Genomic DNA, 24715 nt, shown 5'->3' with positions numbered 1-24715 from the left:
CCTCTTCCTCTTCCTCTTCCTCTTCATATTATACTCTTGATTTCTCATGCATTTCCTTTCTTGGCCTCTTGCTCCCCAAGCCCATCACGTGGCGCCAAACACAACCGACACCAAATCTCCAGCGCAGTGAAAAAAAAGGTGAGAAAAAGAAGTCAAGATGAAGCAGTGAAGTCAGAACTCGTCGAACTCTTCTGCCCTGTAGTCAGATGTGCCACTTACAACAAAGATCGAAATGGACAATAGAGCGCCGAATGAAAATAGTATCCGTCTATCTAGATGCCTTGTGCGACGCCGACTTTTTACGATGGCGATGACGCCGCATGGTGGAAGATCTGTCACTCCACGCGAATCATAGAAGGTGTACAACTCATCCCCACAGAGCCATTACAACCACCCGACAAAGTCCCACAGATCTCGCGAATAGCCAAGTGCCTTCCTTACAACCAATCTCGTCACCGGCTCCCCCACCACCACCTCGGCCATCCTCTGGTTTCTCACCACCCATCTCTGCCTGGTTCCCTCACTGCCCGCATCTTCGCACCGTTCTTTCTGGTTGCCCGCCGCGCAGCACCCACCCACTCACCCGATCTGATCCGATCTCATCGCCGCCGCTTTGCCTATCAAGTGAGCCACATGCACACTGCACACACGTAGGCGATGGCTGCAGGCGCAACAGGTGCTTCGTACCACCACACCAGCGCAACCGACCGACCGACTGACTGGCGGCGCGCTTTTGCTGTCGACTACCACGTAGCTGGCGAGCCAGCCAGTCAGTCAGTCACTACTGACCCACCAGCTCGCTCACCCCTTTTTCTCAATGCCCAACAGACTCAAGTGTCTGTCCTCTTCTTCCCACTCCGACTCCTTCAGTTTTCTCCTCGTCAGTGAGGTCTCGTGCAAAAGTCGCCGTCTATGTAGGTAGGTAAGTGGGTTACCCACCCAGCCGGCCGACCCCAGCTGATCGTTATCGTCCCACGTCGCGCGACAGCAAAACGTGCTCACATGCGTCTTCCTTCTGCCTTTGCATCTTTGTATGTGTCTGCACACATCTGCGTCTGCGCTCGTCCACTCACACGCAAATACGCATACGCGCGCATTTTGAAAATTGGGTGTCCCAGATGCATCCGATTGTGCGTCGAGTGGGTGCTGGACACGGCATGTTGAGGGGCAAAGGGGTGGTTTGAAATGGCTCGTCCATCTCGCTGGCTAGCTGGTTGACTGGTTTGTTGGCTACTGATGCGCCGATTTGCCACGCGCTTGGTGCGTGTTTTGTCAGTGCAAGTGTGGTGGTCAAAAGAGTCGTCTCTCCCCGCTTCTCCTCCTCTTCCTGCTCTTCGACAGAAAGAGTTAATCTGATCCGATCTCATCTGATCTTCCGCCAACTCACCCACCAGCAAACCAGCGCAGTCCCACACAAAACCACCTCATCTCATCCATCGCATCGCATCGCATCCAACACTCCTGACTCAGCCCGGGCAACATCTCGCGCCGCTTTCTCGCCCTGTCTACTCGCTCGCTTGATCCGCTGACGGCATGCATACCTGCATGCAAGCATGCAAGCATCCCTCCATCCTTCCACGCAAGCACGCGTGGTTGGTTGGTTGGTTGGTTGGCTCGCTCGCTCGCTCGTTAGCCACCCAGTCAGCGAGCGAGTGAACAAACGAGCCCACCAGCCAACCAGCCAACCAGCCAGCCAGCCAGCGTATATGCGTACGTGCATACACGCGTCTGACAAGACAAGCCAGATAGATAGACAGACAAACAAGAAAAGGCGACAAGGCGACTAGCGATGCGTGCGTGCGTGCGTGCATGCGTCCTGCAGTCTATATCGGGAGCAGAGGGCACACGGCATGTGTACACTTGGTTGGTAGACAGACAGACAGCCAGCCAGCCAGCCAACCGGGTGCGGCGTGTTTGACTACCTACCTTGCGTCGGTGGTGAGACGAGGAGCACTGAGAGGAGGGAGTGTCTACTTATTTGGTTAGTCAGTAGTTTTTTTTTTTTTTTTTTGTCATTGTGTGTCGTGGAGTGGTAGAATACTGACTCTACATATGGTCGAGGGAAAAGAGGCCAACAGGTACTGTTATCGTCAAGACATGTTGTCAGACAGGAAAATCCGCGTCAAGTCGACCCAAGAAATCAGACAACTGGAGTATGAAAAGAGACGGCAGCAGAGCAGAACGACGCAGCAACGAAGTCAAAATCGACTGTGTCAAAAGAAAAAAAAAAAAAAAAACGGGAATCAGGGGGGGTGTTTGCGTAGGAACGCACCTACCTACCTTCCCCTAGACTCAACGACCCTTGGCCCCTCCCTCATCATCGCCTCCACTCCACTCCCGCACTTCAACCGACCGATTCCAGTCAGCGCTAGATAGTTCGTCTTCCGTACCCCACGCCCCCTACATGTATCTACAACAGCTGCCCTCTTTCAATTGCTCTTCGCCGCTGGCACATACCGTCGGTCCGCCCATCCGTCTCAGTCTGCGTGCACGATGGAACCGTTGGACGGACGGACGGACGGATGAACGGAGGAGAAGAGCAGTCGCAAGCCCGCGTGGATGGAAAGGGTGTGTGTATATCCGGGCGACTAGGTGTTTTTTTTTCTTTTTTTCTTCCCTCCTGTTTAAGGGATCGGGAAGGGAATGAATGCCTAGATGATGGGGTGAGCTGAGAGAGAGAGAGAGAGAGAGTAAGTGAGTAAGTAAGTGAGTGAGTAACCAAGCGAGTGCGATGGGTAGGTAGGCAGGTAGGTCAGAATGGCTGGCCTGCTAGGGTAGCTGACAGTGAAGGTGTAGTGAGTGTATAGTACAGTAGAACAAAAGTAGTGTTGCGGTAAAGCTCTAAACCAGCACTGCTCTACACCCATCGAAAAAGAGCCACTACAAGTCACTTACCACACTCATTTAGTTCCAACCCCATCATCTCATGCACAGCTTTAACGGCACCTCATCTCACGTCCAATTCATTCCAAGATCCCCCCGACCCCGACCTGTCAGGCATACAGATCTTTCTTTCTTTCTTTCTTTCCTTCTTTCTTTCCTGCCCAGCCGCACGCACGTCCATCACCTCCCTCGCCACCATCACCTCAGTGCCCTAGTCAGAGAAGGGGAAAAGAAGAAGCAAAAGATTGGAAAGGCACATCGCACGCACATGGCGCGCGGACAGACTGACAGACGAACAAGCATGGGTAGGTAAGGAGGGTAGGTGGGCGCTCGATGGGCGCGGCGCCGGCGGAGCGGGTCAGGGGGGGCCGAGATCGCGGGCGTGTGGTTGGTTGGGTTGGCGCGGCGCGTGGAGGGTGGGTTGGTTGGTTTGTGGCGTGTGCGGTGGAGATAGGGTGGAGGGTAGGGTAGGGTAGGGTAGGGTAGGTTTGGGTGGAGTACATGCCAGGTGGGATCCAGTGTCTTTTTCCTTAGACGTTTAGGTGTGAAGGAGATGGCGCGTCTACACTAGTCACTATTTACAGAGCTACTTGCCATTAGTGTGAGAGGATACTCTGCACTCAAAATGTTAGCACATAAAGAATGAACAAAAGCTCCTTTAGATGGCCTGCTGTACGGTATCCACGGGACTATAGAAGTGTTCTGCCTCAAGGGCAGCGTGGTTAATTGACCCACCCTGCTCAGTTAACCCGGCAGCACGCACACACGTACGCGTGCAACCGGCGCACGCATCATGGCAGATATGCTTATCGAGCCGTGGATGTCAACGTCCGCCCGTTAGGGCTTCTGCTGACACGGCCTGCCTTGGCCTGCCCACCACCAACATCCACCGTAGTTGGTTAGGTATTTAATTAACTAGCGAGCCAGATGCATGTGCCGGCCGGCCGGCTTCCTTGTGCAGTTAACCAGTCAACAGGGCTGGCTGCGGTGGGTGCCTTGGCTCGCCATGCATGCTTTTTCGGCTGCACGTAGATTTGCCGAACCTAGATGTACGTACGGTTGTAGGTGCCTTGGCGGCTGCGTCCGGACAAGGCAGACAGGGTCATCAAGATTAGTGCCGAGATCTCAGTTGTTGGTGGCGGCGGCGGCGGCGGCGGGACAACGGCTGACCTGAGTTATGTGCGTGCATGCGTGCTGCGTGCGTGGGTCGTTGGCTGTAATTTTGCGAGATGCAGTGGTGGTGGTGGTGGTGGTGGTGGTGCTGCTGCTGCTGGTGGTGCTGTGACAGCATCTGGACGAGAGGAGCCCATGTTGTTCCGTTGGCGATGAGTGTGGCACCAGCCATCTCAATCACGCAGACGACCGACTTCTGGAGACCGCCGGTGCTGCTGTGCCCCAGGCGCTCTCGAATCGATAACCTCTGGTCCCATCTGTACATCGATTCTTCCATCCGTCGTCATCCGTTGTTGTGAGACATCAAGATTCCGAGACCCGAGCAGCTCCTCCTGTTTGGTATCTTCCGCAAACCTTTTTCGAAAATGAGTGACTCCTTGCCCTTTGCCAAGCAGTAGCAGCAGCGTGCCTATCCATCCGCGTCGGCCAAAATCTGCTCGTCCGAGGAACACGCCGCGGCGTCGATTCGTTTCACACTGCGTTTCAAGTTTTTCAACACTTCAGGAGCCGCATCGCAGCGCACCGCAACACACTCCCATCCCAAGACCAGACACAACCCGACAGACCGGGACTACCATCGTGGTCACTAAACATGGCGGTGAAGAAGAAGAAAAATAAGGATGATCCAAAAGAACAAACAACTGCCGAAGGAGCAACGACCCCAGGCAGGCAGCCAGCAAATCTCGGCCAATCCGGAGGTTCCCACGGTACGGCGCAGATCCCCTTCCTTGAGAGTCTACCCTTTCATTCGGGATCCTTCACTACTCATGCCTGCCTCTCGAGGCTCTGATCAGTGGTGTCATGACTGAATTTTTTTCCCTTGATTTTTTCGGGCAACGAGTCCGATGGCCAGCGGACTTGTCGCGTTTTGTCTCATGCTCATCACATCCATCCTCCGTCTCATCTGCTAGGCTGGCCTGTGGCCCTGATGAGCCCAGTCCAGTCATTGCCCAGCCAGCCAGCCAGCCAGCCAGCCAGCCAGCCCCTCGAGTAATATGCAGGGCCGCGTGCGTGCCCACCCATCCACACCACCCACCCCATGGACCCGCACGCACGCCCTGCACGGCGGCGGCCGATCCGCTCAGTCCACCGGCGGGCGCGTGAGCAGGCACAGTACTTAGTCGGCGCCCAGCCATGATGGACGTGACGGGTGGGCGCGCGAGCGGCATGTCCCGTCTGGCAGCAGCGGCTTTACGGGGTCCAGACAGACGAGGAGAGGTGAAGTGGTACGACGTGGTCGATTTGATCAGTCGTCGTCGTCGTCGTCGTCGTCATCATCCAGTTGGCAGCACGCTGTCTGTGGTTTGGCTCTTGATAGGTGCTGCGACGAAGGCAGGCAGGCAGGCAGGCAGGCAGGCGGATGGGGCGGGTGTTCTTTTCCAGCCAACCTGGCGCCTTGCAAGTCATGATCAAATCCAGCAGCGCGTGGTCGCTCACGGCCATCATGTCACAGGGAGTGGACAGCCGACGGACAACGGCTTGGGCAACAAGGCCGGTCCAGGGCGCGGGCAGGCAGGCAGGCAGGCAGGCAGCGGTGTTGGTATTGAAGGTCGACGGTTGGAGTCTGCGTGGGGGCCGAGACGAACAATTGATTGGAACCGAGCATGACGTCGACGAGGCAACTGGAAGGGGAGGGGTAAGCGAGCAGATGAAAAACTGGAGAAAACGGAGGACACGAACGAGATGAGATGCGATGCGGCGATATGCGATGCGATGCGATGCAATGCGATGCGGCAGCGGGGAAAGATGGATTAGGAATGTGCTTGGTGGGGCGTGCGCTGTCGGTCTGTTCTGTCTGTGCGGCCGGCGTCAGATACGCGAGCCTGCGTAGTCCCTCTTTTTTTTTTTTTCCTTTCTTTTCTTGTTCTTCCTTTCTCACGCGTCTTCTTTCTTTCTGTCATCAGTCTATCCATTAGGCCATATACCGGTATCCAGCTGTGCACCAGTATTGGTAGCCACCCTTAATTCAGTCTTCCTTCTGCCGCAGTATCTGAACATGTCCATCGGCAGAACCACGGGACGAGACGACGACCAGGAAATAATATCTTCAGTTCCTCCTATCAGCATTTTTGGGTTTTCCCCAAATAGCTCGTATCGCTATAGGTGGTGGTGGGGGGTGGGGGAGGGGGTAATCGATTCGTGTCGTGTCGTGTCGTGCACTCGTGTCGTCCAATCTGTGTCGCGTCACTAGCTCCACAGCCAGCCAACCAGCCAACCAACCAACCAACCAAAAACAAAGTCGCGTCGCAGCCCAGCAGTGCCACCAGATTCATATGTCTTTTGCTGCGCGACGAACCAAGATTCATGCACCCCAGCGATCCGCAACCCAGATCTGAACCATGCCCAAAGCGGATACTTTAGGCGAGACGGGGGCAACATGATGCAGGGAGAGAGGAGAAGGTCTCGGTCTCGCTTCCGTCAATCCATCCATCCATCCATCCATCCTTCGTTCCTAATCTCTCCTACCCATCTCTACTGTACGCATGTAGGTACCTTACCTTACTATGTAGCATGGATGGGCGCATCTGACACGCGCCCGCGCGACCGTCCGCCCTCCCAACTCCCCCACACCGACACCCGGCCTTCTCGGCAAACGCACCAGGCCAAACACCGCGCGCGCGCCCTAGGCACTCCGTCCGTACCCTGTGCCCTCCTACCTACCTCCTCAACCCGCCCCGAAAGGTAATCCTCATCCATCTCATCTCATCTCATTTCGTCAACGTCTTCATTGTCGAGGTTGCCGTCTATTCGGCAAGCATCACCTACCGCAATAATCAGCAGACTACCCGTAGCCATGTGGCCGTCCATTCCTTCATCGTAGACGTACCGGATGTGGACGCGTAGACGTGACCAATGAGTGTGAAAACCCGGGCCGGTCCCGCCGCCGCCGTCGACGGCCCGGGCCCGGGCCCGTCACCGTCCGTCCGTCCGTCGGATCCGACGTTCCCACTAGTCCACGTGTCGGCGGCGGCGGCGGCGGTTGAGCGTTGGTAGGTTCATGGTAGGTAGGTCGCTGCGTTTGCTGCATGGCTAGTGCCTAGCTACAAAGCTGGGTACCGTTCTGTAGGCAGGGCAGGGCGGGGCGGGGCAGGCCGGCTGGCTAGTTAGACTGTTAGTTACTGGACGTCACTTCCACCGCATCTCACTGAACCAAGAACAAAACAAAAGAAAAACCCTAAAAAAAAAAAAAAGAAATTTTTAAATAAATAAATAAAAGAAAAAGAAAATCGTGGAGACATCGATGCTCATCCGACTGCTCCACCGTGTCTTGCGTGTTCTCATCAGCCGCTACTCTCTCTTCGTGTCAGATGGCGGAGCTCGCCAAGGTACGTGGGTAGGTAGGTAGGTAGAAAGGTAAGTATCTCACTTCCATTAATCAACCAACAAGCATCATGATTAACAAGCATCATGATTAAAAGACCACAGCACTAGGTACATAGAGAGAAAAGAAGGAACATCTATCAGTTAGATAGTCTAATAGTTAATTAGGCCCTAGCATTCTAATTTCAAGAAAAGGAAAAAGATGAGTCTAGGGAGATAAGATGATGGAGAAAGAGGAGAAGGGAAGAAAAGATGACTACCTACCTACCTACCTACCTACCTGCCTACCCACCCAGGCGCCTTAACTATGTAAGCGACTAAGTAAACTCAACTATACCGTCAAAAACGGTAACAAGAAGCGAGACCGATAGCGAAGCAAGCGCACGGTAGCTAACGTGAGATGAGATGAGATGCTTAAATCCATCTCGCCACAAAGTTTCAATAGATTTAATCTGTGATGTCTTTGTAGCATGAACTAGACGTGTGTCCGTGCATAATAAGCAATTGGCTGGCTGGCTAACTAGCTAGCTAGCTAAATCACTAAGTGAAGGGGGGGTATCTACAATGATGTAACAGTGTGAGCGAGCGAGTGAGCAGATTCAATGCTGTAACGTCTCAAGGTGGACGGTGGTAGGTGGGTGAGAAGACAAGGACAGCCTTGCCAACAACCCCGTCTAAACCGTTGCGTTTCCTTGACCATGTACTCCCACGTCCCTAAACCCCTAAATTCCAAATCCCAGTGCTCCTAGGTCGCCCATCTCATCCCATCCCACTGCATACAAACTTTTTGGGGAAAGCGGTAGTAGTAGAGAACTTCATGCAACCCAAACAGAATGCGCAAGCGAAACTTTCGATTCGCTTCACTGTTCGTCGCTGTTCTGCATCTGCACGCGGCAGCTCACCCTAGACGCAGTTCATTCACTCACTACCTTCGACGCAACTCTGCTGCCAAGTGGCGGCTCGAAGCTCGGAGCTTGCAACGGCAGCGGGCGGCAGCAAGGCCATCGTTACTGCCGAGCCTGGCGCAAAAGGCGTTCGAAATTATGATGACCGAGAGCATGACATGCAGGAGAATTGGTGGCGGCGCGCAGCAACGAGCGACGCGCAAATATAGCCGCGCACGTTGCTGCTGCTGCCTTCGAGTGTTACGGGCGTTGGGTGGCGACTGTGCAGCCCATGACGCACAATCGCTTGCTTGCCTCATCTGCACACCCGAAGCGGCCGCTGGCCGTCTGCAGGGCAGTTCCGTTTTGGCATCCGCCAGCGTGCGGTGGAGACAGTACGGGGGCGTGCGACAAGATTTGGTGCAACGGCGCAATCTCGTCAAGGGCTACGCTCTTGGGAAGCGGCAGCGTCAAGTTGCCGGGAGCGCACCAACCGACGAGGGTTCCCCCGGACGCGCGCGCGCATGCGCGCGCAAAATAGCTCTTCCCTCCCACTCGGCGCGGTGGGGGGGGGGGGGGGGGCCACGGAGAGAAAAGACAAAATTTGGGCTTCCGTGCCGCTGGATCTGCGGCGACGCCTCCGAAAGCATTCCCGTCCTGGCAAACCACGACCAAGGCTTGCTCTATGCCGGGGGCGATCCAGGTCCTAGTGATTTGGGTCGTAGATTGGAGCTGCCAATAGGCGCCTTGCTGGCGTTGGCACCCATTTTGCGTGTGAGCTTGGCGTAGTCTGCCGGGCGTTAGTTGTTGTCGTCATTTGGCTTGATGGGGACACTGACGCAGGCCGCAGGCGTTGCACAAGGTGCGTGCACCATCTGGACCCCTCCGCCACTCTGGAGTTTCCGCTCGATTACAGCTGTGGCATCGACCTGGAGGCGCAGCTCGCTGCAAAACAAGTCAGCATCGACCCACGATATTACTCCGGTTTCAGAAAAAACGTACGCCTCTGCGTTTCTTGGAATCGCCGCCCGCAAAGCCCCCGCCACCCTTGGTATCCTCCCCAAATTGACTCGACTCTTCTGCGTCATAGCCATTTGTCGTCTTAAATCGTGGATCCTGCGGCTGTTCTGGTACCTGATTTTGTTGTGTGGTGATCACCACTTCGCGGATGCGCACCAACGAGTCGACGATGCGATGACCTTGCTTCATCATGTCATCGACCTCCCGAATAGGTGGCGTTGATCCAGGCACGGGCCCTGTTCGTTGGGCCTGGTGAGCGCGCTGGCCGTAAACTCTTAAGAATTCGTTCAACCGTCCGGTGCCCTCGGCAATCTACGTCTGTCAGTCATGTTTGGCTCATATGTTTTCAAACACCCACTTCGTTTAGTGATGCCTCGAAATCAAAATTGTCCAAATGCCTCTTGACTGACTCGCCAAACATGGCCGGCCCAGCGTTGCGTCCTGTTCTTTTACTCTCCTCGGCTCGCCTCACTTCAGCGCCGTCAGATCTCCAGGTTGGCGGGTAGGTGGGAGGAGCCGAGTAGCCGGGTCCTGGGGCGGGGTAGGTAGGTGCGCCATGGTTCGGGGGAGGCGGAGGCGGTGGGGGAGCAGAGTAGGGATATGACGCGGAGTACGTAGTGTAGCCAAATGGTTGTTGTTGGAGGGGACCGGAGGTTGGAGGGTTTTGGTCGTAGGGAGCGAGAGGCTGATAATGGTGGTTCACGGGCGGTCTAGAGCCGTTTACCGGCGACGGTTCGGTGCGCAGTGGATGGAGAGTTGGGAGGCTTGGATTTTGAGAGGTTGGCAAGGTTGGCCGCGGCGGTTCCTGGAACGGAGCCGAGTATGACGGTTGCGGGGGTTTCATAAACGGGCTTCGAGGTGGGGGCGGGGGAGGCGGAGGAACATAGTGAGCGGGCGGTTCTTGAAAGGGTCGTCGTCCAGAGTCGTGGTGGGATGTGATGGAGGGCGGTGGTGGAGGGTAGTAGTGAGAGGCAGGCGGCGGGGCCGAGGTGTGCGGATAAGCCATGGGCTGGTCAGATCCCAAGGCCTCGTGGATGGAAGGCAGAGATTGCCTGACGGGGGCGAGCTTTTGTTCCTGCTCGTCGCCAGAGGTGCGGCGCGAGTCGGGGGGCGAGACGAGGCCTGCCAGGCTGGGTGGAGGAGCAGAGGCATTTGGAGGGTGACGAGCGTAGGGCGGCGGCGGCGGGTGCGTATACGGCGACGACGGGCTGACCATGGCGGCAACCGAGTGTTTTCGATGAAAGTCGGCGTCGTCGCGCCGGGCCTTGTCGCTGTCCATTTGAGCAATCGAAGGCAAGAGGCCGCTGCGGCTTGGTCAGAGGCGAATCAAGCGGGGGTGCAAACAACGAACGTACGTCTTGCGGGCGGTAGTGTCCATTGGCTTGGTGGGTGTGGTGCACCGAGGCTAGCTGTCGCGACCCGCAGAGTGCAACAACGAAAAGACGCTGATGTGATGGCCGCGCTGCCTGGGCGGGGCGAGGGCGAGGGGGGCGAGACGGAGCAGCGTGGAGAGAGGTCGAGCGTGAGATAAGGTGGCAGTGGAAGAGTAGTAGAGTAGTAGAGAGCAGTAGACAGTAGAGAGCAGAGAGCAAGTCCCGTGATCAGGGCCCAGAATGGGGAGCGACGCAAAGCAAGCAATTTTTATCTGAGCGAGCAGAGGGGAACGGGAACGGACGGGGATAATCAGCTCGATGAGATGAGCAGCGACAGATGGGATCGGGAGATGGCAGCGGAGCAAACCAACTGCCATGCCCTCTGCTGGGCTGGAACGCCCCCCGTCGGTCGAGTCGAGTCGAGTCGAGTCGAGTCCAGTCGAGTCGAGTCCAGTCCAGTCCAGTCCAGTGCGGCGGAACATGATGCTTCATCTTTCAAGCGACACGTGTGTCGTTTGTGCCACTGGATCTGCCATGGCTGCACTGCATCAAGCTGACGGTTGGATCTGATTATTGTTGTCATTACCATCATCCTCCCTTCGATGCACTCCTTTTTTGGCAGCATTCCCTATGCAAGTACCAGAGGCAACCAACCAACCAACCAACCTTATTCTCGCCCTCTTCTTGTCCTGGCGATTGCGTTTCAGATTGCCCTCCCATGAGATCTCATCTCGTCTGGGGCTCCAAAACCTGAACCGATCCGCCGTATCCGCAACCACCACACCACGCCATGCCACCTGAACAGAGAACCCTTTTTCCTTGTCAAGACGACGGGATGAACAACACGCCCCTGACGTCATGCGCCTCTGGGTGTCGAAAATCCCAGGGCAAGAAAGAAAGAAAGAAAGAAAGAAAAAAAAATAAAAAAAAATTTAAACTCACGCTGCCCGACCAGGCACATGCTTGCCCTGCCCCCACGGCCAATCTTGATTGCAAACTTGATCCGATTCCCGATCAGGTCCAAGCGCCCCTCGGTCCTCCCAGCATCATCCCATCTGTTCAATCCCACCATGTCTGACTCTCAATCAGGAGGCGCTGCTCTTGGCGCCAGGCACACTTTACTCCAGTCTCGGAGACCTCGTCGGAAAGTTGCCAGACTTCAGGCATGCTCACCCCATGCTCTATGTTCCCTTGGCCCGGCTGCGTCTCGGCCTGCCATCCATCATCCATGGACCTCCAATAGTCTGTGCCTGGCAGACAACTTCATGACTCGGATCTGGCCAGCAACCAGGCAACGGGTAGACTTTTTCTGTTTCTTTCTTACATACATATTGCGTGCGCGCTTGCATCGAGCCCTACCAACGTCGACGGATGATAGACGCGGACATCTCGGTGCGACTTTACGAGCGACCAACAACGCACCTACCTACGGCGCAACGCCGGCCATCTGCTTGAGCAGGATTCACGCACGACTGTAGATCGTGGGGCGCAGCGAGTCAACGCTGAAGTCAGTGTGTCGCTCGTCCAGCCAGAGCCACCCAGTTTCATCATGTCATTATGTGCGCTCCCTCCGTCTCCCCCGTGTCCTTCCATTTCTTTATCTCTCGTCCTCACCACATCACATCATCAGCAAAGGCAAGAGCAAGCGGTTCAGTAATCACTCTGGCGGCGACGGACGAGAGAGACGCTGACCCAATGCATCGGGTCCAGTCCAGTCCAGTCCAGTCACTCACTCACTCACTCCCTTAGTAACAAGTCCAAAAAAAAAAAAATTCTCCACCTCTTTCCGCTTCGGGCAGCCATGTTTCCTTCTGCTGTTCCTTCCATCCGGGCTGCGTTAAGGGCACACACACCCCCCCAGACAACAGGGGTGATGTTTTCCCTCTCCCTCCCTTCTCTTTCTCTTCTGCTGCTGCAGGGCACAGCAACACGAAGCAGAAGAAGGGTCGTGCCTGCCTGCCTGCCCCCCCGCCGATGCACCGTCTACTTGACCGGCGCCTCAGATCGAGCGCCTTGACAACTACACATCCACATCTCCATTCATCGCCAAGGCAGATCAGATCCGGGGATGGCGGCCAACTACACCTGTATGATCCGTACCGCTGCAGCCCACTCGGTCCACCGTCAATCTGCCGCATGCATGCACAGAGAGACTGTGTGTTTGTGTATTGACTGACTGAATGAGTGATCCGCGCGCGCGGCGTAGCGGATGGGAAAGGTTCCGGTGGCCTTCATCGTCGTCCTCCATGTCCCCTCCTAGACAGAATCCACGGGCTCTCTGACTGCGTGCAGTTTTGAGTGATCCTACCTTGCTCTGCGTCCACCACCCCCTCGCATGCACACAGACAGACTGGCTGACAGACGCCCTGCCAGACGGACAGGCGGACGGACGGACGGACGGATGGACGGACGGGAGTAGCCGTCGTACCTTAGCTTCACTACACTCCGCTGCACTGGCTGGCTACCAGCCTACCTACAAGGAGATACGCACGTCCATTACCTCCCCCCCTCAGCCCCTGCGCCAACCACCGCTGCCATTCATCATCGCCAAGAACGCGCACACGTTTTTCTTCTCCCTCTTCCTCCGCTTCTTCCTCCGATCGTGTTGACAACACTGCGCTGCTTCATTCCACGCACGAGCCTCGTTCAACAGAGTCGGACAGACGGCGAAACCTCAGCGTCGATTCGTCTATGACGAGACGAGACGAGATGGATCAACATGTGTGCTGTGCTGCGCTCGACTTGATTTATTGTGGGACGCAACCACGCGGCAGAAATGACATTTCCTTCCCTTGAGATGCTGAGGGTGTGTTTTTGGTTGGTCTATTAGTGGTGGTGGTGGTGGTGGTGGTGGCGCATAGGTTTGATACAACTAACGTAATGGCCCACGATGCCGCGCGGCTACGGCGAAGAGAAACCGGCATGGCCGTTGAGGGAGTGAGGGAGTGAGAGAGTGAGGGAGTTGCGGCTCGATACCTGCGCTCACTGCGTCTCTTGCTTCGCCACGCTCCTTGCTATCTTATCGTCGCTTTGGGATGGAGAAGTCTGATAAGTGAGTGTAGACTGCGGCGGAGGACTGTTGAGAAGGCTACACATCTATTGACAGCAGCTGCAGATTGAGCTGGCATCGCACCACTGCAGCTGTGTAGAACATGCAAAGCACTTCACTAGTGCAGAGTCGTTCCTTGCCTGTGATTAACTGACTGCCCATTAACCCCTAGACCGGCCGGCCAGCCTTTTAATGATATATACTAAGAGCAGAAGGCAGAAAAGCCGGTAAATCTGCTAGGATGGGTTCTTGTTTCTACACTGCGTCTTATCTTCCTCCCATCTTACTATCCATTATCCCGCATCCCTCGCTCCAATCACAGTTTAAAGAGAAGAGGAAAAGAATCATATTTTTCTATTTTCATCCTTCTATAACTACCCTCTCCAGCCTTCCTCATCCCTCCACATCATCTACCTCCTTCGCAGGATAGGCGAGAGCGACACATGGAGTTGAACATCACCACATCCCCCTCCCACCTTCCTCCCACCTTCCTCCCCGTCCCCCGTGCTCCATCCATCCATCCATCCATCCATCCATCCATCCAATCTGCCACATCCCATCCCATCCCACTGCCCCCACTCCACTCCTCCACTCACCTCTCACATCAACGGTCCCTTCTCCTCCCCTATATTACTCCTTCCTTCCTTCCTTCCTTCCTTCCTTCCTTCTTCCTTACCTCTCGCACGGTAATTACTATCTGCGCCAAGCGCCAGCTTTTCTTTGCTTGCGGCGCTCTCGCACACGCGGCGTTGTGGAGGCAGAGCGGCGGGCAGCTTCTAGCGACGGAAGATGGAAGACGGAAGAAGGAAAATGGAAGACGGAAAAAGGAAAATGGAAGACGGAAGATGGAAGACGAAGAAAGTGATGATGGCCATGATGATGAAGTGAGGGGAGAGAGAGACCTGAGGTGTGAAGGAGAGATTGGCGGGCGGGCGGGCGGGCGGACGCACGGTGGGTTGAGCTGGAGATGGTGGATGGTTACTGCCGTGTTGGGTGGGTGGTGTGTGTGTTGATTGAGTGGCTTCCTTGTACTGTGCGTATAGAGAGGGCTGGTTGTTTGTGGGGATATTCTTATCGTTGACGACTGACTTACCTCTGGCATCTACATGTAGATGGATGGCTACCATGTGATGTGCTGACCTACCTGCTTGCTTGCTTGCTTGCTTGCTTGCTGGGCTGCTTCTCTCCTCCACTACATCACTTATCGGGCGCTTACCTAGACGTTCGGCTCATTGCGCTGCCTGCTTGCCCTCGTCGTCGGGCAGCATTTCACTGCCCCTTCATCGCCGTGCATGCACTTACCCCTGACCAACCTATCTCGACACCAACCCGGCGGCTTACCGGGAAAGCTGGATGAACACCGCCGCCCACACCCCCTTGTCCCTCCCACGCAAGCACCATCAACTCCTTACTGCCCCTTGCTCCTCTCACCGCCCACCGCCCACCGCCCACCGCTCTCTATCCACCGACCTATCCATCCGCTCGCCCGCCTGTCCGCCCCGCCAGCGCGGTTCCACCCGCCCATCCGCCCTGCCAACACCGCCCACGCATGACCGGATAGGAAAGGGGAAGCGGGAAGCGGGATGGCGCCACGGAATGCCGCTCCCGCAGGCCGGCGCCGGGACCGGACAGGGGCAAGTGAGGGAGAGTGGACCGGGAATTCCGACCGAGCGGCCGGTGGCGGACGGTCCGGGACGCCGCCGGTGGGACGACGGATGGAGATGGTAGGTGACTTCGGCTTGGGTTTCTTATTGATGGGGTGTTGCGGGAAGGGAACGGGGCAGTGTGGTGCGTGTTTGGAGGAAGCGCGAGGCGAGATGGGTTCCCACTGGATTGACAGGCTGGATGAGACTGGACTGCTTTTCGGGTGAGCAGTCATATGATGAATTCCTCCTTCTGTCCGGCCTCCCGTTGCCTCTTGTTGCTGATTCTGCACAATCTGTCTGCCGTGGTTGCTCTTCCAGCGAGCGCATGCAAGTCACCATCAAGCCATCTTGCCACCACAGCGCCTGCTCCCAGGGACGGAGACCCAAACCAGCTTTTTGCATCCCCACCATCCGGTCCAACTCCGTTGCCCTGCGGTCGAGAGGATGGCGGCGTCCCAAATGTGCGGTCCCAGTCCGTGCTGACGCGGCGCTTGATTGGCTCGAAGCAGGACATCGAGATGATGGTTCGCTTCGAGCAGTCGGCATGGCCGACGCGCACGCAACAAAGGCAGGCCCAAATTGCTTCGCGCTTTGCGGTACGTCATATGGCAGCAGATTTGATTCTGCATCGGCCGATGAAGGGTCGTCTTGTCTCGTCTTTATTGGAGGAAAAACTGCCGCTCGACGGATCTAGAGGACAGGTTCGCCTGCCCATTGGGTTCCGCTGGAGTGGTTGCTGAAGTCACTGGTGGTTCTTTGCCGCTGGGCCATGTGCGCGGAGGAGTGCCCGCGAATCGGCAGGCCGTCTGATAGTCCTAGTTTTGTCTGGACGCTCGTGGTTGCGTTGGGGATTACGGACGTAGTAGTCTGAGGTTCGGACTTGAGCTGCAGAGCCTCGTCAGAGAGCGCATTTATTTCCGAAGGACGGCCGTATGATGGACGGCCAGGACGAAAGTGGTCGTCTGTCAAAGATGTTGGCGGTTGGGGGTGAAGGAGTTTCAGGGCACGACCCACAAGCGGTCAACTGGAGGACATGTCGGATTGATCGTCCCGGTTCCCCGTGAGATCTCGATGTCGCAGAGGGAGCTGTCCAGACCAGATTGACCGGCTCGCTTACAGCCGCCACGTCGTACGATGATTCAGGCTCGATGTTTCTTTAATCGAGGGCGTCCTTTGAAGGATGGAGGACTCGAAGTCTCGCACAGGTCGCATGCGGTGGGTTCAGGGCGCGGCAAGCGATTGGAGCAGTGTGTGGTTTTTCTTGAGGCTGAGGCCTGGTGGTCTGTTGTTTCATTGAAGGCGTCGATTGGAGTTGCGACACGATACGTTTTCTGAGGTCAGCAGTGACAGGGACCGCGGCTTGAGGGAGAGACCAGACTGGAGGAGCGAGCGGAGAGGAAGAAGTGAGGAGAGTTGATGTGACCGAGTCAAGGGCGCGGGCGGCAGTTGAAGGGGGCGGGCTGGGCTGCCCGGGGCCAGGTTCCCTCCATTCCTTGTCGTCGTTTCTCGTCGTCCCGTCGGTCGGCAGTCCGTCGTCCGTCGTCCGTCGTCCGTCGTCCGTCGTCGGCGGCGCCAAAAGTCGACGTCGCGACGTCGTCAACCTCAACCACTTCTCCACTCCACTACTGCGACCAAACACCAACGTCAACAACATTCTTCGACCCTCCGCTCCACTGCCGCCGCCGCCTCTGCCCTGCACTGCACTGCATCGCGTCGTCGCACACATCCCGCGACCTCGGCGGCGCATCCCGAGCAGTGTGGCCTGACCCGTCACATCAATCATACGACTTCTACTCTGTCCCGCTTCATCCCCTGCCCAAACCAGCGCTGCGACTCCGCCCGACCAATTTTGCACCGCCAATCCTGGTGAGTGCGCTCCTCTCACCCACCCCCGGCGCCTGCACCCTCCTCGAACCGTATGACATTGACCCAGGCAGGCTGACTCTGCCACAGAGCTCCGGCCCTCCGTATCGCATCTCCGCTGCCGCCTGCCGTTTGTCATGCCGTGACCCTGATTGCCATTTTCTGGTAAGACCCTCTCTCTCTTTGATCCCACTTCTTTCAGCCTCGACGCCCCCCCTCCCCCCCGCAACCCTCCCCGACATGATGGATACTGCCGAGCCCAGCGGCGTCCTCGACGATGCCCTGGCCCTCGAGAATGTTGCCGTACGTTCCTGGCGCCCACGCGTCTTGGAGAAGTATGTGGGCGCGGCTAACCGCCGATCCGGCTTTTGCAGGTTGGGCCCTACTGCGTATTCGACGATTTTCGTCCTGAAGACGAACCCGCCAACCCAGACTTCCCAGTTGATCCCACTAAGCTCGAGGACCCAATCATGTCCGCCGAGTTCCCCTTTGGCACCGCCATGCGTGCCCCCTGGCTAGCCTCGACCTCCGACGACCTGTCGCTGCAGTCTGCCGACGCCTTCCACCAGGCCAACTGGGAGGAATGGATGCGATGGGATCCGCACTCGCAATCCCAATACCCCTCCAAGGAATCCGAAGGGCCTATCCCACCCCAATACCTTAAGGCCGAGGTCAAGACGCCCGCATTCAACCAACAAGCCGACTCCCCACCGATGCCCACCGACTCTGCCCGCGGCGCCAACATCCAATTTACATTTGGACAGAGCATGGAGAATTCGCATGCATTCCAATTCGACAACCAAAATAGATCACCCGTGTCCAACCAAGGACAGCCGGTCAACCCGCAATCACATAGCGAGAACCCGGTGTGGACCGAAAATGACCGCCTCCAGCAAAACGAGGATGGCCTGTTTTCGCCACTACCATTCGACCAGCAGCAAATGCAACTTAACGGTGCGCCTCCACCGCCGCAGTCGACTCCGAGTCTCCAGCACAGCCCGAGCTCCGTTACAGATCCCAAAACGAGCTCCTCATCGAATCAATCGTCGCCAGAACCCCTCTCTGGCCCTACCAAGAAGCGCAAATCTTCAACTGAGGATGAAAGCAGCGACCAGCAGAAGAATGGAAAGCAACCGCCGGTGAAGAAGGCTGCACACAACATGATTGAAAAGCGATATCGCACCAATTTGAATGATAAGATTGCTGCCCTGCGCGATAGCGTGCCCAGCCTGCGAGTCATGTCAAGGGCAAACGGCACTGGCGCCGAGGATGACGACGACCCCGAGGATCTCGAAGGATTGACGCCTGCTCACAAGCTCAACAAGGCCACTGTCTTGTCCAAGGCTACCGAGTACATTCGCCATTTGGAAAAGCGAAATAAGCGTCTCAGCGAAGAGGTCGACGCCCTCAAAGCCCGCTTGGAGTCGTACGACAAGTTTGCCATGAGCGGTCCAATGGGAATGGCGCAAGCAGCGACGACTCCAGATGGGATGCGTTATCAGGAAGATCCGTTTGCTGTCGCTGCTGCTCGAGGACAGCCAGTCACTCAGGCTCAAGGCATGATTCCGGTGCCCGAGAGCATCGCCAATCTTCAACAAGCCATGGCGGCTCAAAATCACTACGTCAGCCAAGCAAACGGTTACCCAGTGTACACCACTGCTCAAGGCCGCTCGAATGTGAACCAACAGCAACCGATGGTGAACCGCCGAGGAAACCAGATGATGAACAAGCTCATGGTTGGCTCCCTCGCCGGCCTCATGGTTGTCGAAGGATGGAGGGAGCGCGAGTCCTCGGGCGAAAAACCCGAAGGCCGCGGTCTCTTTGCTCTGCCCGTCAATCTGCTCGGTCGCTACGGGGGTGCGTTTGTGCCAAGATTCGCAACCTCGGGTCTTTCGGTTCTCTACAAGTCGTTGCCCTTGGTCAAGCTATGTCTTGTTCTCGCGGCTTTCGTCTATTTGGTTCTGCCGCTCTTGGACTTTAAGCCCAAGGCCAAGAAGAAGGCTGCGCCCATTAAGCTCAGCCCGGCGCCATCTCCTGCATCGCCCGTCGAAGTGCGTCGCAAAGCGTGGTTGACGGCAATCCAGACTGTTTGGGTACCTCGGCACAACTTTTTCCTCGAAGCTGCTGCTGTCAGCCTCAAGGCGTTGAAGCTCAGTCTGCGGCACATTGTCGGCTGGGACGGCTACGCGTATCTGACGGGCACCACTAAAGACCACGAAGCCGCTCGAGTCAAGGCGTGGGACATTGCCCTGGACGCCCAGCTCACCGGTGGTGATGCAGAGATTAACAAAGGACGCTTGGTCCTGACCATCATGGCGTCAGGGACGCTCCCGGACACGCCGGCTCGCCTGATGCTCAAGGCCATGCACGTCCGGGTCCTGCTCTGGGAGGTTGCAAATGCAGGCTACGGATCATGGTACATGTTTGATGAAATCAGTGCCAAGATTGCCCGCAGCTGCTGGTCCAAGGCACGAAACCTACACAAGTCATGGTCTTCCAAGGACGAGCCCACGGAGAAGCTTCCGGAGCATCTCGCTGCACTTTTGGAGCTGCAGTGCGATGATATCATGGTCGACAAGATCGTGCAGCGAGCCTACAACCTGGCGTGGAACAAGCCTAGTGCGCAGAACACCGACCCTGACGAGGCCATGGACAGCGTCGTCGAGGATTTTGCCATTTCCTCGCCCTTGGACGCCCTCGCGGCCTGGTTCTCGAGCTATGTGCTCAGCCGCGCGCTTGTGCAGTACCTCGAGTCCAACATCGCTGCTGCCCCTGGCAAGTCAGTCAAGGCCGACCTTGACCTGGCGATTCGCACTGCACCGTCCAACTCCTTCTCCCACGTCCGCGCGCTCGTTGCCCGCGCTATTCTCATCTCCAAGGACCGCAACGCTAGCATCATCGCGGCATTTGATGCCCTCCCCTCGCAGCCGCACATTCCGGCCCTCAAAGACCGTCTTTCCCCTCGCGCCATGCTTTTGAACGTCGCCGATGAAGACCCCATGTCAGCCGACGTACGCAAGTCGCTGACGCTCGTCAAGTGCCTTGCGCTGGCCAAGGAATACATGCACTCGGGGTCGGATGAGGCGCGCACGCGCTCGACATTTGTTGTCAACAACACGTTTCTCCCCGAGGCGTGCCTGACGCTGCTCTCCTTTGTCGCCGCGTACAAGGTGCTCGTCGCCTTTTCCGATGACGAGTCGCTGCTGGCCGAGTCGCGCCAGGGCCTCGAGCGCGTCGCGGGCTCGGTGCGCGTCTGGATCGGCCGCGAAGCCGGGCGCCGCAGTGGTCTCTCGACTAAGACCAAGGGCCGCATCGTGCAGACGTGCGTCACGGTCAGCAAGACGCTGATCGGCATGCACGAGACGGCGACGAGCGACGAGGGCGACGCTGGGTACGCTAGCCAGAGTGACGGCGAGCCCGAAGGCGCCAAGATCTTTTCATGATTGTTTACTATTATTGTCTCCTTCTTTTCTCCTTTTTCTTTCTTTTTTCTTTTTTTTCTTTTTTCCTCTTTTTCTTCCGCTTCCCCTCTCTGCTATGTTGTGATGATGAAAGAAAGAACAGTGTAGTCTACATATACGCTCACTTGTCCATGTAACCTGCCGTCGTCGTCCTTGTCTCGGGCAAGACGAGGGCTCGGCGGCAACTGCTCGGACAAACCCAATACGAACGAATCAGAGGGAATGGGATGGAATGGGATTGGCTTGCGATCTGCGAGCTTGCTTGATATTTGACGGCGTTTATCGGTCTGGCTTTCTTTTTGGGTGGAACCACGGTGGGATTGGAAGGGCTGTAACAGCCAACCAGTCAGCCAGCCGGTCAGCCCACCACCTCGCTAGCTTTGATGCTGGTGAGCGTAGGACATGGAAAGAGAAGGAAAGACGGATGAGATGTAGCAAGCAAGCAGGCATGCAAAGCTACGACGAACCGAACGGATGAAATGTAAAGAGGACAATTCGAATTGAGCACAAACCAATACCCAGACCTCTCCACTATTTGCAAACAACCATGCGCACGCGATGATATTTGTTTCTTTCCTTGCCTCGCACTCGTTGTCTCTTTGTCGTGTGGTCTGAGGTGCTGACTGCTGACTGCTGACTACTGCGCTGGCCGCCAGCTGCCGCTTCTTGCTTCTCCACTTTGCCCATGTCTGTATCTATAGGCATTTGCCATGCAGAAGAGAAGACAAAAGCTTTAGAGACAGACGGCCGTCGTCTTCATTCTGTTTACTTGTTTTTCAAACGAACATACGTCTCTCTCTCTGATTGTGACATGTGAAGTGTGAATCTGATTGCGTAGGTATGTATGTAGGTATGTATGTAGGTATGTAGGTATGTATGTAGGTATGTATGTAGGTATGTAGGTATGTAGGTAGGTAGATACTAGGTTGCATTCGTTCCATTGTACCGCGATCTCGTCTTGTCTCTTTGCTCGGGTGGGTAGGTGGTGTTGGTAGGTTGTCCTGAATCTGTGCTCTGTACCTTTTCTGTAGCCCCCTTTTTTGTCCTCCCTCTTGCCTTTGTTCGTTTGGTTGCCCCTTTTTCTTCTTCTTCTTCTTCTTCTTCTTCTTCTTCTTCTTCTTCTTCTTCTTCTTCTTCTTCTTCTACCGCTCTTGGATCGCTGAGGTGTGCTCGGCCCTTAATTGTGGTAGTAGTGGTGAAAGCTCTACATCTCGATCCGTCAATCTAAACCTCCTTCGCCAACCGCTCCTCCTCATCGTCTTCCTCTTTCCGCATTTTCCTCCTCTCCCCCCTCCTCCTCCTCCACCGCTCCCTCACCGCAAAACTCCACTCCGCCCACAACCGCCACACCAACAACAGCACCAACACCGCCGCAACCGCCGCAACGAACGCAAGGCTCAGCACGCTGAACCAGCGACTAAAGTGCCAAAACGCGACCCACAAGTCACCCCCTCCATCGCCAAACAACCCCTCCGTCGCCGTCTCCACCTGCATCGCCCCCAACGCCACACTCAACACACCAAAAACGAACAGTATCGGCGCGTAGAACTGCGCAAGGTAATTGCCGTATTGCGGGTGCAGGCGAAAATAGTACCAGCGCTTCAAAAATATTTTGGCGTACACGTTCAAACGCGACAGACGCAATTCGCCGTAGGCGTAGCGCGGGGAAACGGCGGCGTCGGGGATGCGGGTGAGGTGTTGGATGAGCGTGCTGAAGGATGTGTAGGTGAGGGAGGGGTGGGAGGGGATGAGGTGGGTGGATTGGGCGATTTCGAAGTCGGAGAGATGCCGGATGAGGTGCGTGTAGGTGCGGAGGAAGCCGAGGGCGGCGCGGGCGGTGAGGTGGTGGCGGCGGGCGAGGTCGTGCTCGTCGCGGTTGGACGGTCGTGGTGGTGGTGATGATGATTCAGGTGCTGCTGTCTGTCGGTCACCACCACGCCCACCACCAGGCTCACACAACACCCTCTCCCAGAACGCCGCGCTCAGCAGATACGGCGGCAGTGGCTTGATGAAGATCCGCTCGTCGTGCCACACCAAATGCAGCCGCGGGTCCTCGGTCAGGACGATCTCGCGCCGCTTGACGCGCTGCCGGTGCAGCGGCGAGATGTTAGCGCTCGACTGCGTCGACATGAGCCACAAATGCGGCGCCAGCTGCTCGAGGGGCGCGGCGAGGAATTCTGAGGCTAGGTAGTTCCAGAGTTGCGGGGCGGGCGAGAGCGTAATGCGTGGTTGGCTGGGGAGACGGAGGGCGGACCAGGTGTTGGCGGGCGTGGTGAGGAGGGCGTCCAGGTCGGGGACCAGTTGGTCGGATTGGGGGAACGGGGGCTGGATGCTGGTGATTTGGTCCATGACGGATTAACCTTGCTGGCGGCTGTACATGTGTGTTGTTGAGTCGCGCGATGCTGCTTCCCCTGCGCGACCAGGGAATAATTCTGGACTGTCAGCAAGAGTGGGAAGCACTGAAGAACATTTAGTCTTAAACAATTGGCGCGCGTTACACTGATGCTAGGCGCCAGAGCAGAAGATCAGCCTTGCAAAGCCTTTGTGGCTGGCTGCGGCATGTATGCACAGCTGCATTGGAGTCTCCACATTGACAAGGCTGAGAAGCGTGTAGCCGGCTGGAGTGGATTTCGGTTGATCATGGCCGCCGAAAGCTTTTAGCCGACTGGAAGTGGATTAGAATTATCTTGGCCTCCAAAAGCTTGTAGCCGACTGGCTTTGCGCGTCCGCCGCGGTCGAGTCTATCCTGAGAAGTGAATAAGAACGCGTCTTCTCTCCGCATCTGTCACTATTGGCGTCTGTCACTTTCAAGCGTCTCAACTCCATTCATCAGTCCAAAAGCTCTGCCAATCTTTTCAAATGGCCAACAAGCGCCCAAGGTCCGCAGAGCCCAAACCAGCTCTGAGTGTGAAGCGAACACACCGGGACACTCTCGCCGCCCAGGCTTGCATCAGAAAACTGGGCAATGCTCCGAATGCCGCAGACCCTGTCTGCTCTGGTCCAGCATCTTCACGTCCAGTGGCTTCCGTAACCCTGGGTGAAGCAATCAGCGTTCTGTCTGCTTATCAAGTTCGAGAGAAGCTCTCAAGCTACGCTCTGCAAAACCGAGCATTCCGAGACTTCCTCTGGAAAAACTACGCCACGGAAAAGGCTCGCAGATCCGGAGGAATCCTTGATGTAACCTTCAACAAATGCATTCGGCGAATTGCGGCCAAAATGGTCGCGACATAGGCGCTTGAAACGAGTCGTCAGTACGACGTTGCCAAAGATGTGTCGTCCTTCATCAAAACCTTGATCAAGAAACTTGTCCTGGCCATCAAGTCTAAGCCCTCGACCTTCGGATGCCGAATGAATGCGATCGCAAACCTCGGAAACCTCGGCGCGCTCATTGCGACCTGCGGCGACGCTATCGGGCGAGAGATCCGCAAGGACTTCCAGATGAAAGGTAATGTCTACACTGAAGCGTTTCAGGAAGTCGCGAATATTTTTGGAGACGCAGAAAAGCCGCGTGTTCTGGGAGCTGTTGGTAAGAATGGCGGGCCAACGTTCGAGCAGAGGCTCGTGGGACTGATTAATAAGTGCAACGAGCACATGATCATGCCAGACTTGATGAAAAGCCTGATTATCCTGCGAGGGAAGGCTCCCAGGGAGGTTGACGGCGGGAACGGGGGAATCTGGATCCGAAGGACATGATTGAACAGCCGATGCTGCCGTGGGGGTTTGAAGTTTGCTGAACGATTTGGTCTCAGAATGATGGTTTCCCTGAGTGGAAAAATGGCTCTGGTGATGGTTTTAGTCGCAACATCTTGTCCAACGCATTCCAACAGGGAAAACGGCAACTTGGACTACGAAGGCTGTCTCTAGCGTAGCGAGGTCTCAAAGGTCGAAGTTGAACATCTTCTTTGGCAATTTGAATTCAATAGGGACAATTCGATGCCATGGACTGTATTGGTGGTAGTGGTAGCCAGAGCGTATTTGCAGGTGGAAGGTGAATATGTTCGGGTCGGTCGGTGGGAGGAAGCAGACTGAATGATGGAGGGCC

The 24715-nt window shown here is 56.3% G+C and overlaps 6 protein-coding genes across 6 annotated transcripts; 3 read left to right on the top strand and 3 right to left on the bottom strand.

Annotated features, from left to right (window-relative positions):
• Positions 1-8762: 8762 nt before the first annotated feature.
• IWZ02DRAFT_66092 (uncharacterized protein) lies at positions 8763-10770 on the bottom strand. Its single transcript, XM_066771025.1, has 5 exons — positions 10637-10770; positions 9640-10585; positions 9264-9593; positions 9101-9206; positions 8763-9051 (listed from the first exon to the last, which is right to left on the bottom strand). Exons 1-5 carry the CDS (start codon positions 10657-10659, stop codon positions 8945-8947), a joined length of 1512 nt encoding a protein of 503 aa, XP_066619547.1. The 5' UTR covers positions 10660-10770; the 3' UTR covers positions 8763-8944.
• Positions 10771-11534: 764 nt separating this feature from the next.
• Positions 11535-12609, top strand: IWZ02DRAFT_66078 (uncharacterized protein). Its single transcript, XM_066771024.1, has 3 exons — positions 11535-11952; positions 12033-12213; positions 12404-12609. The coding sequence occupies exons 1-3, from the start codon at positions 11614-11616 to the stop codon at positions 12493-12495; spliced, it is 612 nt and encodes a 203-aa protein (XP_066619546.1). The 5' UTR covers positions 11535-11613; the 3' UTR covers positions 12496-12609.
• A 3572-nt stretch (positions 12610-16181) lies between these two features.
• On the bottom strand, positions 16182-17516 carry IWZ02DRAFT_65948 (uncharacterized protein). The gene is made up of 2 exons (XM_066771022.1): positions 16467-17516; positions 16182-16234 (listed from the first exon to the last, which is right to left on the bottom strand). The coding sequence occupies exon 1, from the start codon at positions 17349-17351 to the stop codon at positions 16506-16508; it is 846 nt and encodes a 281-aa protein (XP_066619545.1). The 5' UTR covers positions 17352-17516; the 3' UTR covers positions 16182-16234; positions 16467-16505.
• IWZ02DRAFT_65885 (uncharacterized protein) lies at positions 17069-20780 on the top strand. Its single transcript, XM_066771021.1, has 2 exons — positions 17069-17515; positions 17587-20780. The coding sequence occupies exons 1-2, from the start codon at positions 17453-17455 to the stop codon at positions 20653-20655; spliced, it is 3132 nt and encodes a 1043-aa protein (XP_066619544.1). The 5' UTR covers positions 17069-17452; the 3' UTR covers positions 20656-20780.
• Positions 20781-21897: 1117 nt separating this feature from the next.
• IWZ02DRAFT_383605 (uncharacterized protein) lies at positions 21898-23022 on the bottom strand (the record flags this gene model as incomplete). Its single annotated transcript, XM_066765284.1, has 2 exons — positions 21898-22586; positions 22629-23022. The coding sequence occupies 2 exons, from the start codon at positions 23020-23022 to the stop codon at positions 21898-21900; spliced, it is 1083 nt and encodes a 360-aa protein (XP_066619543.1).
• Positions 23023-23532: 510 nt separating this feature from the next.
• IWZ02DRAFT_435837 (uncharacterized protein) lies at positions 23533-24366 on the top strand (the record flags this gene model as incomplete). Its single annotated transcript, XM_066766480.1, has 2 exons — positions 23533-23850; positions 23905-24366. The coding sequence occupies 2 exons, from the start codon at positions 23533-23535 to the stop codon at positions 24364-24366; spliced, it is 780 nt and encodes a 259-aa protein (XP_066619542.1).
• Between the last annotated feature and the right edge of the window lie 349 nt (positions 24367-24715).

Source organism: Phyllosticta citriasiana (assembly GCF_038021145.1).
Source record: "Phyllosticta citriasiana strain CBS 120426 chromosome Unknown IWZ02scaffold_13, whole genome shotgun sequence".
Taxonomy (NCBI): Eukaryota; Fungi; Ascomycota; class Dothideomycetes; order Botryosphaeriales; family Phyllostictaceae; genus Phyllosticta; species Phyllosticta citriasiana.
The sequence above is the reverse complement of the archived record's forward strand: the minus strand, read 5'-3'. Positions and strand labels throughout refer to the sequence as shown.

Excerpts from the sequence above, each read along its gene's own strand:
- IWZ02DRAFT_66092 (XM_066771025.1), bottom strand. The coding sequence starts at position 10,659 with ATGGACACTACCGCCCGCAAGAC. Across the intron at positions 9,594-9,639 it reads TCGAGGCATCACTAAACGAA|ATTGCCGAGGGCACCGGACG; the intron begins GTGGGTGTTTGA and ends TGACAGACGTAG. Across the intron at positions 9,207-9,263 it reads ATTCCAAGAAACGCAGAGGC|CGAGCTGCGCCTCCAGGTCG; the intron begins GTACGTTTTTTC and ends CTTGTTTTGCAG.
- IWZ02DRAFT_66078 (XM_066771024.1), top strand. The coding sequence starts at position 11,614 with ATGCTTGCCCTGCCCCCACGGCCAATCTTGATTGCAAACTTGATCCGA. Across the intron at positions 11,953-12,032 it reads GGCCAGCAACCAGGCAACGG|ACGCGGACATCTCGGTGCGA; the intron begins GTAGACTTTTTC and ends GACGGATGATAG. Across the intron at positions 12,214-12,403 it reads CAGTTTCATCATGTCATTAT|TAACAAGTCCAAAAAAAAAA; the intron begins GTGCGCTCCCTC and ends TCACTCCCTTAG.
- IWZ02DRAFT_65948 (XM_066771022.1), bottom strand. The coding sequence starts at position 17,351 with ATGACAAACGGCAGGCGGCAGCGGAGATGCGATACGGAGGGCCGGAGC.
- IWZ02DRAFT_65885 (XM_066771021.1), top strand. The coding sequence starts at position 17,453 with ATGATGGATACTGCCGAGCCCAGCGGCGTCCTCGACGATGCCCTGGCC. Across the intron at positions 17,516-17,586 it reads TGGCCCTCGAGAATGTTGCC|GTTGGGCCCTACTGCGTATT; the intron begins GTACGTTCCTGG and ends CGGCTTTTGCAG.